The sequence below is a fragment of the Nannobrachium achirus genome (assembly GCF_963921795.1).
Source record: "Nannobrachium achirus genome assembly, chromosome: 19".
Classification (NCBI taxonomy): domain Eukaryota; kingdom Metazoa; phylum Chordata; class Actinopteri; order Myctophiformes; family Myctophidae; genus Nannobrachium; species Nannobrachium achirus.
In genome coordinates, this window is record NC_137826.1 from 31262108 (window position 1) to 31273689 (window position 11582).

The 11582-nt window shown below is 45.8% G+C and overlaps 3 protein-coding genes across 3 annotated transcripts; all 3 read right to left on the reverse strand.

The window, feature by feature from the left end:
- Positions 1-3362: 3362 nt before the first annotated feature.
- On the reverse strand, positions 3363-4950 carry LOC308304759 (uncharacterized protein; the record flags this gene model as incomplete). Its single annotated transcript, XM_080749389.1, has 2 exons — positions 3363-3802; positions 4311-4950. 2 exons carry the CDS (start codon positions 4948-4950, stop codon positions 3363-3365), a joined length of 1080 nt encoding a protein of 359 aa, XP_080605515.1.
- Positions 4951-6723: 1773 nt separating this feature from the next.
- Positions 6724-7830, reverse strand: LOC308304760 (pyruvate dehydrogenase E1 component subunit beta, mitochondrial-like; the record flags this gene model as incomplete). The annotated part of the gene is made up of 1 exon (XM_080749390.1): positions 6724-7830. The coding sequence occupies one exon, from the start codon at positions 7828-7830 to the stop codon at positions 6724-6726; it is 1107 nt and encodes a 368-aa protein (XP_080605516.1).
- Positions 7831-9776: 1946 nt separating this feature from the next.
- LOC308304761 (thiamine transporter 1-like) lies at positions 9777-11171 on the reverse strand (the record flags this gene model as incomplete). Its single annotated transcript, XM_080749391.1, has 1 exon — positions 9777-11171. One exon carries the CDS (start codon positions 11169-11171, stop codon positions 9777-9779), a length of 1395 nt encoding a protein of 464 aa, XP_080605517.1.
- Between the last annotated feature and the right edge of the window lie 411 nt (positions 11172-11582).

Consider the following 11582-nt stretch of genomic DNA (forward strand, 5'->3'; position numbering starts at 1 on the left):
AAAAACATACGTGGACATACTCAAGGAAGACGTAGGGACACAGAACACCAATGAGCTGGCCAGATGTATGGAGAACCGAGATGACTGGAAACAACGATGGAGGGCTCGTCTGAGGACGACCTAGATAGATAGAGTGTTATTCCAGCAGCCAACTCTAGCGTCACCGTGACCCCAGCTCGATCACGTTCTCGTGAGTACTTTCCAGAAGGTTGCTGCTTGAACTGTGACCCGAGATGCAGTATTCTTCAATAACATGTTGATGATTTCTCCTCTTTGAAGGACCCAGCCCTAATCCAGCAGCAGCCAACTCTAGCGTCACCCCTAATCCAGCAGCAGCCAACTCTAGTGTCACCCCTAATCCAGCAGCAGCCAACTCTAGCGTCACCGTCACCCCAGCTCGATCACGCAAGCAGAGGGCAATCCCAGGTGAACCTTCATCACTTTTTTTGTTAAAAGGAAACCAGCACTCACTTCAAAATTATTCTTTCTTGTTTATTCAATGTTGAATAAACAAGAGAATAATCGTGAGTGCTTTTACAAAAGGTTGCTTGAACTGTGCACTGAAATGCAGTGTTCTTGAATAACATGTTGATGATTTCTCCTCTTTGAAGGATCGTCAGAGCCAGCTCGGCGTGTACCCAGCCCTAGTCCAGCAGCAGCAGCCAACTCTAGCGTCACCCCTAATCCAGCAGCAGCCAACTCTAGCGTCACCGTCACCCCAGCTCGATCACGCAAGCAGAGGGCAATCCCAGGTGAACCTTCATCACTTAAAAAAAAAAAAAAGGAAACCAGCACTCACTTCAAAAATTATTCTTTCTTGTTTATTCAATGTTGAATAAACAAGAGAATAATCGTAAGTGCTTTTACAAAAGGTTGCTTGAACTGTGCACTGAAATGCAGTGTTCTTGAATAACATGTTGATTTCTCCTCTTTGAAGGATCGTCAGAGCCAGCTCGGCGTGTACCCAGCCCTAGTCCAGCAGCAGCAGCAGCCAACTCTAGCGTCACCCCTAATCCAGCAGCAGCCAACTCTAGCGTCACCGTCACCCCAGCTCGATCACGCAAGCGCAGGGCAAGCCCAGGTGAACCTTTTTTCTTTTTTGAAAAAGGAAAACAACACTCAACTGAATCAAAATATATTCTGTCTCCCCTAAACTCATAGAATCAAATAGGCCTAATATGGTCAATTTGTACACTAAGTCCATCTCCTTTGTAGCAAATAAAAAAATAACATGGTACAATTACAGTATTCTTTCTTGAATTGCATGTTGATTAGTGCTCCTCTTCCTCTTTAGGAAACCAAGAGCCTCTTCTCTCTACTCTCCCGTCCTCCCAAGAAACGCCAGTTCGTCCACGTGCGTGTACCAGAATGAAGAAGAAGAAGAAGATATTTGAGCCTGACACTGATTACTTGATTTCCAAACACTTAGTGCTCATATCTGAGGAGAGAGAGAGAAGACAGGAGGAGAGGGAGAGGAGAGAAGAGAGGCGGTACAGACAGGAGATGGAGGAGAGAGAGGAGAGACGCAGAGAGAGAGAGACATGGCACAGACGGGAGATGGATGTGAGAGAACTGAGACAGCAATACAATGGCTTTTTGGGCTACTTCATCGACTTCTTGGCTGGTATCGGGCCAGCACAGGCAGATCAGTTTGTCTGGTGGGTCCAAGAGCAGATGAAACTTTTCAGGCAGCCACACACACCTCAGTAGCGTCTACTGAGGTGTGTGTGGCTGCTTGTCGCTTATTTGAAGCGTTGACTTAATAATAATCGTCTCCGGCTCAGTCTCTCTCCTCCTTTTTTATTATTTATTCAAAAATTAGCCTACAAAAACAAATGTTGCTACATACTGTACAAGTACTGTAATGCACTAAAATGTTGCTGTCCTCCGAGCTGTTGCTGTCCTCCAGCTGTTTCGTGGACAGTTGTCGTTTCGTTTTTTCTTATTTAATTTCCTAGATGTGTATTTATTTTTTTGTTGGTTTATTTTGTAATTTATTTTCCTAGATGTGTTTATTTTCCTAGATGTGTTATTTATTTGCTGTTCATTATTTTGTTCATTATTTAGATGCCTTCTGTTAAGACCCACATAATATGGGAAATGTAACAGTTCAATGTTAACATGACTTTGATCTCAAATTAAAAAAAAGTCTTGCTTCTTACAACTTGTGTGAAATTGTTTGAATATGCCTGCAATGAAATGTATTTCACATTTGGCTCAGTTGTAGAAATGGATTGGGACCCATGTGTGGGTTGCTGCTTTGAAAATCTAAACATCAAAAACTAAAGCTTTTCATGACTAAAACATGAAAGATTACATAAATTATAAGTCGTGAAAATGTCCAGCCACATATTGGTCGCTTGTAGCTCTGCTGTTTTTTTTTTCCTTAACATGATAGCCAAAAAAAAAAAGGGCCTCCATGGAGTAGATTAAACTTGAGAAATGGTCCTTCATTGTGGATTATAAATCTAGTCACCTTCCTTGTGGACCCAGTGTTCAAACTGATGAGGCTGGGAGATGGGGTGTTCATTACATTGCGTACTGTATGTACCAGGTAGAATGACTAGTTTAAAACTGGCATTGAGTGTTTACCCACATTTACTGTAGCGGTCTGCCAGTGCCTCCCATAGATTTAAATGTGAGAAATGTTCTTGTGGATTCTAGTCTGGTAACCTTCCTTGGGGATGATGTGGACAAACCATGGATGACATCTAGACCGATTGCACATACAGTATGAAACACAGCTGCAACCTTTAAATGCATTTTGAGAAGAAATAATGCTATTCGTTCTAAAAGCGTTTATACCCTGTATATATAAAATGTCAATGCGACATAGCTCTGTTTACACAATGCTGTACCCCATCCAACTGTGTTCCCCATTTTCAACAGTTATTTGTGACACTTGCTTTGGCAATGTAAACGTATGTTTTCTCATGCCAATGCAGCTCCATTGAATTGAATGGCTAGTCTAGTTATCTCTATACAGAGTACAGACCCCTTTGTTCAAACTGAGGAGGGAGGCTGGGAAATTGGTGTCTGATCGTTATGTACCAGGTTGAATAACCAGTTTCAAAATGCCTTCATTTGAATGAGAAAAAGACAATAAAAGCTTGGCACTACATATCCAAAGACCCATGTGGATTCCACTCGTCTGGGAGGTTGAAATCAAACGCGTTTAGATATTTTTATTTTATTTTATTTGCAAAATATTTAAAATGGTTCTGTTTACAGCAATAGAAACCGTTGCATTGTAAACAATAATTCACACAGCAACACAAACAGTTACTTTTCATGAGATGCACACGATAACCTGTGTATAATAACCAATGTAGTTATTTAGTCAGACATTTCAGTATCAACAGTTAGCGGTGGTTACGTCTGCCTTGCTGGAGGACATTATCCTGCCACTCAACTCTACCTTCTGGAGTCTGGAAGTAATTTTTAAATGCGTTCCGAACGGCAAGCCCAGCTCTTGTTGCTCGAGCTGCAGCATTGCGTACACCAACAAGGTTGTTATCGTCCCTGACAGTATCTCTCCATTCTCCAGGAGCACTGTCACTGTCCACCAGTCCGTTGTTCACATACCGTGGGCCTACAGCACTGTCACCGTCAGTGACACAAAGGTAATTGTGTAGAGCAACACACGCCTTGGTTACATCTACAGCCTTTTCGATGTCACACTCTATAGGACCGCCAAAAATCCTCCACCTTGCCCGAAGAATACCGAAGGCATTCTCGATCACCCGCCTTGCTCTTGAAAGCCTGTAGTTGAAGATGCGCTCATCACCTGCCAGACTCCTCCCTGTGAAACAAAGAAAAGAAAATATTAGATTACAGTAGATATATTTTATTGCATAACAAAACACAAGCTGCAATACACAAATAGATGCAGTGGTCCTTGAAGGGATTCCAGCTGGTCAGAGAGTTGGTAACCAAATGGGCCCTTATAGATCTGTAACCCTTGAGTGTAAAGGGAAACCAAATTGACCCGTCCATTCAATTTACACTTTTTTTCCACTTTTAGGCTAGGTTCATTTTAATTGAATAATTTACAAGAAATGGACACAATTAGAGAATGTAGAAGAATTGTTGGTTTTGATCAATGTTTACACCTATTATGTCCACTAACACATTAATACAATATGTAGGGCCTAATATTGTGGACAAAATCGTATTCAATGATAACAAAATGTATTTGGGTCTGAGCTAAATGTCATCAAACGGTGGTCCATGGATCAAATGGAGAATAAATAATGGCCTTGATATGAAAAAGATTGAAAACCACTGCAATAGATGAAATAGGGTCTCACCTCCATATGGTCTCATCAGGTTAACTTTGACGGGAAAGGCCTCGTCGGCGACGAACACATGTGGTGCTATGACTTCACTCCCTGGTAGCAACGCTGGAGGTGGCAGGGGAAGCTGTCCATCGATGATCTGTGTTCCGAAGGCGCTCCTCGAAAAGATGCCAGCGTCACTGTCTCGTCCATATGCACCGATGTCAACGTAGGTGAACTTGTACCTGGCATCGCAGGCGGCCATCAGGATGAAGCTGAAGTAGCCTTTGTAATTGTAGAAGGCACTTCCACTGTTGACTGGTGCTTGGATTTGGACATGTTTCCCATCTATAGCCCCGACACAGTTGGGGAAATTCCAATCGTCCCAGAATTGTGCCTTCAGCCTCAACCACTGCGTGCCCGAAGGGAAAGCAACAAACTCATCCTTCAGTGCCATCCATATTGCTTGGCATACCTCGCGGACAATTGCAGACACCGTTGAAATCCCAAGCATATACGCTGTTGCCACTGACTGATGGCTGTGTCCATGAGCAAGGTACATGAGCGTGACGCAAAGGCGCTCGGCTGGACTCACGGGGTCACTGTGGTTTGTAGCATGTTGAATGTACGGCGTCACCCTACGAAGCAGATCGTCGAATTTAGCCACGGACATCCTAAAGTACCCGTGGTGCCGTTCAGGGTCTAGTTTTCTGATCCGCGGATGAGTCTAAAAAAATCAAACCTCGTTCGAAGTGGAGCTGTGAATTTGAGCAGTTCCAGATCTATGCTTTTGATTCTATGTGTTTTAGATCTATGAATTCTAAGTGTTCTATATATAAATTCTATGTGTTCTAGATCTATAAATTATGTGTTCTAGTTCTATATTCTTTTTGATTGTTTTTACGTGTACTAGATCCCGTGCCGTGTGTGTGTGTGTGTGTGTGTGTGTGTGTGTGTGTGTGTGTGTGTGTGTGGTAAAGCCGCGCATGCGCAGATCCTGTTCATTCTTGACGACAGACTCTGGTGAGACTCTGGTGAGGACACACATTGCTGCCTATGGGGAGCTTGTGTTCCACACAGCTCCAAAAACTCCCCATCTACGCGTCGTGTTGTATTTAATGGCCTGATATACCATTGTCTGCGCCTCGCCATATCCCTCTCTCGTCTCCTTCTTCTCATCCGCATCCTTCTTCTCAAAGTCATCATCAACAAAAGCTCCTCTGCAGCGTCCAAATCAACGTCTGATGAGTCCGACATGTTTTCCAACAATAACAATAACAACAACATGCACTCCAAGAGGGCGATAGCAAGAGAGTGCAAAAGACCCGTACTTCCCGTTTCTGCATGACGTAGGGGGGACGCCTTTTTAGGAGGCAGAAGCAGGTTGGAGTCTATTCATTTACAATGAGAGAGCTAACGTGAACACAGATCAAAATAATAGTTCAGAAGCTATGGTCACTGAACTAAATATTGGACCCGATCATCACAAGCCACATAATATTAACAAAATTGTCATACTAAAGTGGCTTTTTTCATCGACACAACAAAGGAGAAAATCAACTTTATTATTGCTCTTTAGCTGTCCCAGCAACACACTCTCGCGGGATTTATAGCACCAGTAAACAGGACGTGCGCGAGATTTGCAGTCAGAGCCGGTGCCCACTTAGGAGTCAATTTGTAGGATTTGTGTACCATGTCGCACTCTAGTGGATCCAATGAGGATGAGCCATCTTCATTAATTAAATATCTTTGATGCACTGCAGCCAGCTTTTAAAGCAGTTCCCACTTCCGCCTGGAAGTGTTGCGTTGCATTGTGGGAGATCAACATAGCTCTCTCTACTGCCATCTAGTGGATACAGTATGTAAATTATCTGGATTGAACTCTATGGAACGCAGAGACCGTACGGTAGTATGTATATTGACGCAATTACCGTACGTTCTCTCTCAACCCCAAACGTACACAAAATCAACCATACGTAACTATAAATGGCCCTTTAAGGGAGGGGCGCTGTTGTCCAGGCCACACACACACACACACACACACACACACACGGGGGGGGGGGGGGGGGGGAGAACCACCGCTCAGTTCACACGGGTGTGATTTTTAACAAAATGCCTCAAATCACGAATGCAGCATACAATGTTCGTGAAATTATGCACGCAGATTCCCACTTGTGGAAGAAATGGCACTTCAAAATGTTCAAATCAGCCTCATGGTGGCGCTATAACAGACCGATTCATGTTTTTAGCTATAACTCCACTCCACCGATCAGTGTCAAACTTTGTACGCGCACTACCTGCCTAGAGGCCAAGGAAATTGCCCTGCATTTTTCCTCATCAGCCTTTTATAGCACCACTATGAGGCAGACCTATGTAAAACACATTTTTGGATATTACTCCTTCAGATCTTATCCAAAAATCACACTAACCAATACACAGTACTGGCCTAGAGAGCATAAGGCGCAAGCTCGAATGGAATCTTGTTGAGTGTGTTTTTAACAGCGAAGATTATGTCTTTAACCTGCGGTGTACTGCGCTCCTCCAGGTTCTTGGCATAAGGCATGGGGATGTCCACCCCCACCACCCTATTTACTGGATGATCTAGGTAATGGAAGGCAGGACTCTCGGAGATCCGGGCACTGATTTCTGATCCAATTCCAGACTGTGGCCAACCACCCTCCACTGTCACCAGGTTGTTTGTCTTCATCACACTGTCCTCAATACACCTCACATCCATAGGACGAAGGGTACGCAGGTTTATCACCTCACATTCAATGCCCTCCTTGGCGAGAACAGTAGCTGCATCTAGACAGCGACCCACCATGTATGAGTGTGAAACCAAGGTGATGTGACTTCCTTGTCTCTCTATCTTGGCCTTGCCAATCGGAACAGTGAAGTCCGCGGATTGAGCAGCCTCTGACATCTCAAAGGGAACGCCATACATCAACTCACTCTCCAGAAATACAACAGGGTTGTCATCTCTGATGGCTGATTTGAGAAGACCCTTAGCGTCCTCAGCGCTCCATGGACTCAACACGTGGAGACCTGGACAGTGTGAATACCATGCAGCGAAGCACTGCGAGTGCTGAGCAGCGACACCAGCTGAGGCTCCATTAGGTCCTCTGAAGACAATAGGAACGTGTATGAGACCTGCTGACATGTAACAGGCTTTAGCAGCAGAGTTAATAACCTGGTCAATGGCTTGCATGGAGAAGTTAAAGGTCATGAACTCACAAATGGGACGCATCCCATTCATAGCGGCTCCCACAGCAACACCTGCAAAACCCATCTCTGTGATAGGAGTGTCAATGATGCGTTTGTCTCCGTACTTCTTCCACAGGCCCTTGCTCACCTTGTAAGCTCCGTCATACTGAGCCACTTCCTCTCCTATCAAGAAGACTCTCTCATCTCGTGCTAGTTCCTCATCCATGGCCTGGTTCAGTGCTTCACGCACCGTCATCTGCGCCGAGACCGGAGACGTCTTGTGAAAGTCCCGCCGCAGGACATGGGAGACAGCGGTCCTTCCAGAGCGAAAATATCTTAGCAATGCCATAAATGACCTGTCCTCTCTAGTAGAGTTGGAGGGGTCAGAAACAATATGATAGAATGAAGTCGGGGTTTCAATTTAGACTGGTGTAGATGTATAATGTCAGTCGTCTTCACCCTAACCCTAACCCTTTTCTATAAAGACTGTGATAGGAGTGTTTATTGGAGGTTTCCCATTCCTTTTATACATTCTTGCCATGATGTAGATGTCCATATTTGGATTGGAGGATGTGGATGTCCATATTTGGATATGCCCATATTTAGGGTGTTGACGTTGACTCCACCGGGGGGTTACATGTACTCTGACAACATGTAGTGCACTTAGTGCTCTGACAATAGGTATTGCACTAGTGACCTATGATGTATGACTCCATATTTGGGCAATGTTCCAGCCCGATCCGACCACTATTCACTTCCATTACGAAAATACAAAATGGTGGAAACTTGTACAGCAAATAGTTCAAGAATTACAGGCCGTAACGTGAAGCGTCCTGTTACAGCGCCACCATGAGGCTGAAACATTTGGGGCAGAAGTTCTTCCTTGGCCTACCAGTGCTTCGCTCGATTTGTCCAACTGTGCCTGTTCATAGTTCTCGACCTTTGGTCGTTTTGGATATTGACAAGTTCAACTCATGTTGTTGGATGGTGAAAAGGGGAGGGGATGATTTTATGATGTAATATTATATCTGTGTATTTTAATTGGGCTTTTTGACTCAGAGGCTCTCAGCTTTCAGCCAGGAAGTAACCAATACACAGAGAAGACATATTCACATATCATAACCAGACCTGGTGATCTATTAGAGTAATGTTAACTCCATAGACACATACAAAACAGAAAAAGTACAAAACTATGGCACAACCTCTTAATATCATTAAATCACTTTGTGTCATGGGTCAATTTGGACCACGATGGAAACAAGCCCTCAGGGCTTTTTGTGCTATCATTTTAGCATTATGGTATAACTGTACATCTGTACCTTTTCCAAACTCTTTATAAAGTATTCAATCAATCAATCAATCAATCAATCAATCAATCAATCAATCAGTTCCATTTGTACACAGTTAGATTTGTTGATTGGAGTTTCAAGGACATTTCAAGGACCCCCAATTTATGCTCTGGGACCACCAAACAGATTCTCCAGCAATCCTAAACCTAGAGCAAAACTGCAGGAAAACTTTTGAGACTGAATTACTTTATTTGGTATTAGTTATAGTGACGTCCTTGCTGTCCAGAGGTGTCAATCCTGCTATATCCTACAACACCAGATATTGTTGTCGCCTTTCAACCATACGCCAAGTGGAAAGTAGGAACACCCCTACTTTAAATTGGAAATGTGTTCTACATGGAGACTGAGAGCTGCAGTAAACATGAAAATATGTTGACATCCTCTAAACTTAAGACAGACAGTGACATCAAGTGGCCAAAGTGGGCACAGCATAATTAAAGCAAGACCACTTGGTTCAAAGTTCAAGTTCAAACCCATGGAAACATCTACCCGCATCAAAGGTGAATCTCTCCTGGCTAAGGGAGATAATAGTCCTCTGGGACCGGGCCTCAGACAGGGCTACTCTGCTATGCATTAGTGCTGGTCATCTCATGGCCGGTGAATGCCATAGTATAGCACAGTATAACTAACTGTCTGTCCTTTCAAAGTTCCTTTCACCTTCCTCTTTGGTTTTTTCAAATGAAATATCAATCTATAATGTAATGTGTTGACCCCAAAAAGTGACTAATTCTATATACCGTATATTGTTCATACTGTAGCAATCTACTGAAAAAATGACATAAAGGCAGCGTTTTGATGTACAGAATATGTGAATCTGTCCACCGAAACCTTCATCATGAACACCAGGGACGTGCAGAGAATGTTAGAGAGGAAGCTAGGGGCTGATATTTCCAAAAGGGCCTTTTGGTGGAAGCACCGAAAATAGCAGACCTCCAAGCTCACTGGTCTAGATAATCTCAATCGGGTTCTTCGAACAGGTGGGGACGTCCAGTGTTGAGTGCCCCCTGGAGGCCAGTAGCCTGTAGAGCCCTGCCAGGAGGAAGATTGCGGTGATGGCAGCAAAGTAGCTGGCGTAGATGAGGAACTGGGTGAAGATGGGGAGGCCTAAGCCAGCGCTGTCCACCACCACCAATGTGAGCAGAGACTGCAGCAGTAGAGCCACAAAGGTGTTCACTCCAAACACCAAGGCGTATCGCTGCGCACTCAAGTTAGCCGCTATCTGGTACGTGGCGACGGTGATAAGCAGCATGTAGGCAGCTTTGAAGAGGATGTAGGAGGCATAGCACACCCAGATGTTCCTCACCGTGTCCATGGCATAGACAGACGCGGCCATGAGTGCGGAGAACACACAGAGGGCCAGCTCTCCCCACACGGCCCAGGACACCTGCACGTAGCCCACCGCGAACGCTGCCAACGCGCCAAGCACCTCGGAGAACGTCTCCACGTAGCCGTTGTAAATCGCAAAGTCCTGCGAGGGCAGGAGCTCCTCCCAAAGGGCCTGGATGTAGTTGATCACCTGATAGTAGCCGCAGGTGGACATGGCCCACCACACCGACCAGGCCAGCAGGAGGCGAGAGGAGTAGCACTGGAGAAAGCTCTCCCACAGGAGGTGCATGACCCCTGCCAGGCCGCGTCTCCCTCCAGCCTCGCCGGCCTCAGGGGACGACGTCACGTCGTCCTCAGCTCTCCGAGGCACCACGCTCCCGGCGTCCCTCGGGCCGCAATCGTCACCCTGAAGCTCCTCACCCTCGCCCATCCCGGGGCTTTTGTGGAAGAACAGGCTCTTACTGGCCACGGGCAGAAACCAGGGGACCAGGAAGGCCAGGGCGGCCGCTCCCAGGGTCAAGGCAACCAGGTAGCGCAGGGGGGCGTGGAGCTCGGACACCAGGAGCTGTCCCAGCAGGGAGCTCGCTGCCGCGCCCAGCAGGCTGACGCCGCGGCAGTACCCGCTCACCCTCTGGTAGCGCGCCGGCTCCACCACGCTGTAGATGTAGGAGTTGTAGGCCACCTCGGTGGCCGAGGCCAGGCCAAAGGTAAACTCCATCAGCTGCATGGCTGGCACACCCTGAGCCGCCAGGAGCAGGGAGTACGTCGCTACGAAGCTGGCCCCCTGCAGGATCAAAACAGGCTTGTAGCGGAGGTAGTCCGTGGCCAGGAGCGCGGGGAAGGACAGCGCCAGGTAGGAGTAGGTCCACACGGGGTAGATTTCATTCACCACCTGCGTGTCGGTCAGGTTCTTGTCGGGTCCCATGAGGAACGGGGTGAGGAAAGGCTCGGCCGGCCTGAAGCTCGAGAAGAAGCCGTAGGCACACAGCAACAGTGTCGGGTAAACCGTTGACATCGTTAAACGTCAGCGGTTTACAAATTCTCAACAGTCTGGGTCACACTACGTATGTACTTGCTGTCAGAATACAGAATACTTGAATGTCAGTCTATGATATCAGTACTATGACATCAGTAGTATGATGTCAGTCTATGATGTCAGTCTTCTCCATATCTTGCGCCAGCAGAGCGTGCAAGTACTGCGTTCGGTGATGTCTGTTTCAGTGACGTCACCATCAACAAGTGCGGCCTGATCGGCTAAGAAGATGGTTGCTACGTGGTGGAACCCCCTTCATATATGCGATTATCACAGATATATTGTAGGATTTCAATGTTCCTACATGTTGTGTTAATCAACATTACGTTACTGTCCAATGATTTCCAATGTGTTCTTCGTTCTAATTTAAGTCTTTAGTTGTTTTTAAAGCGG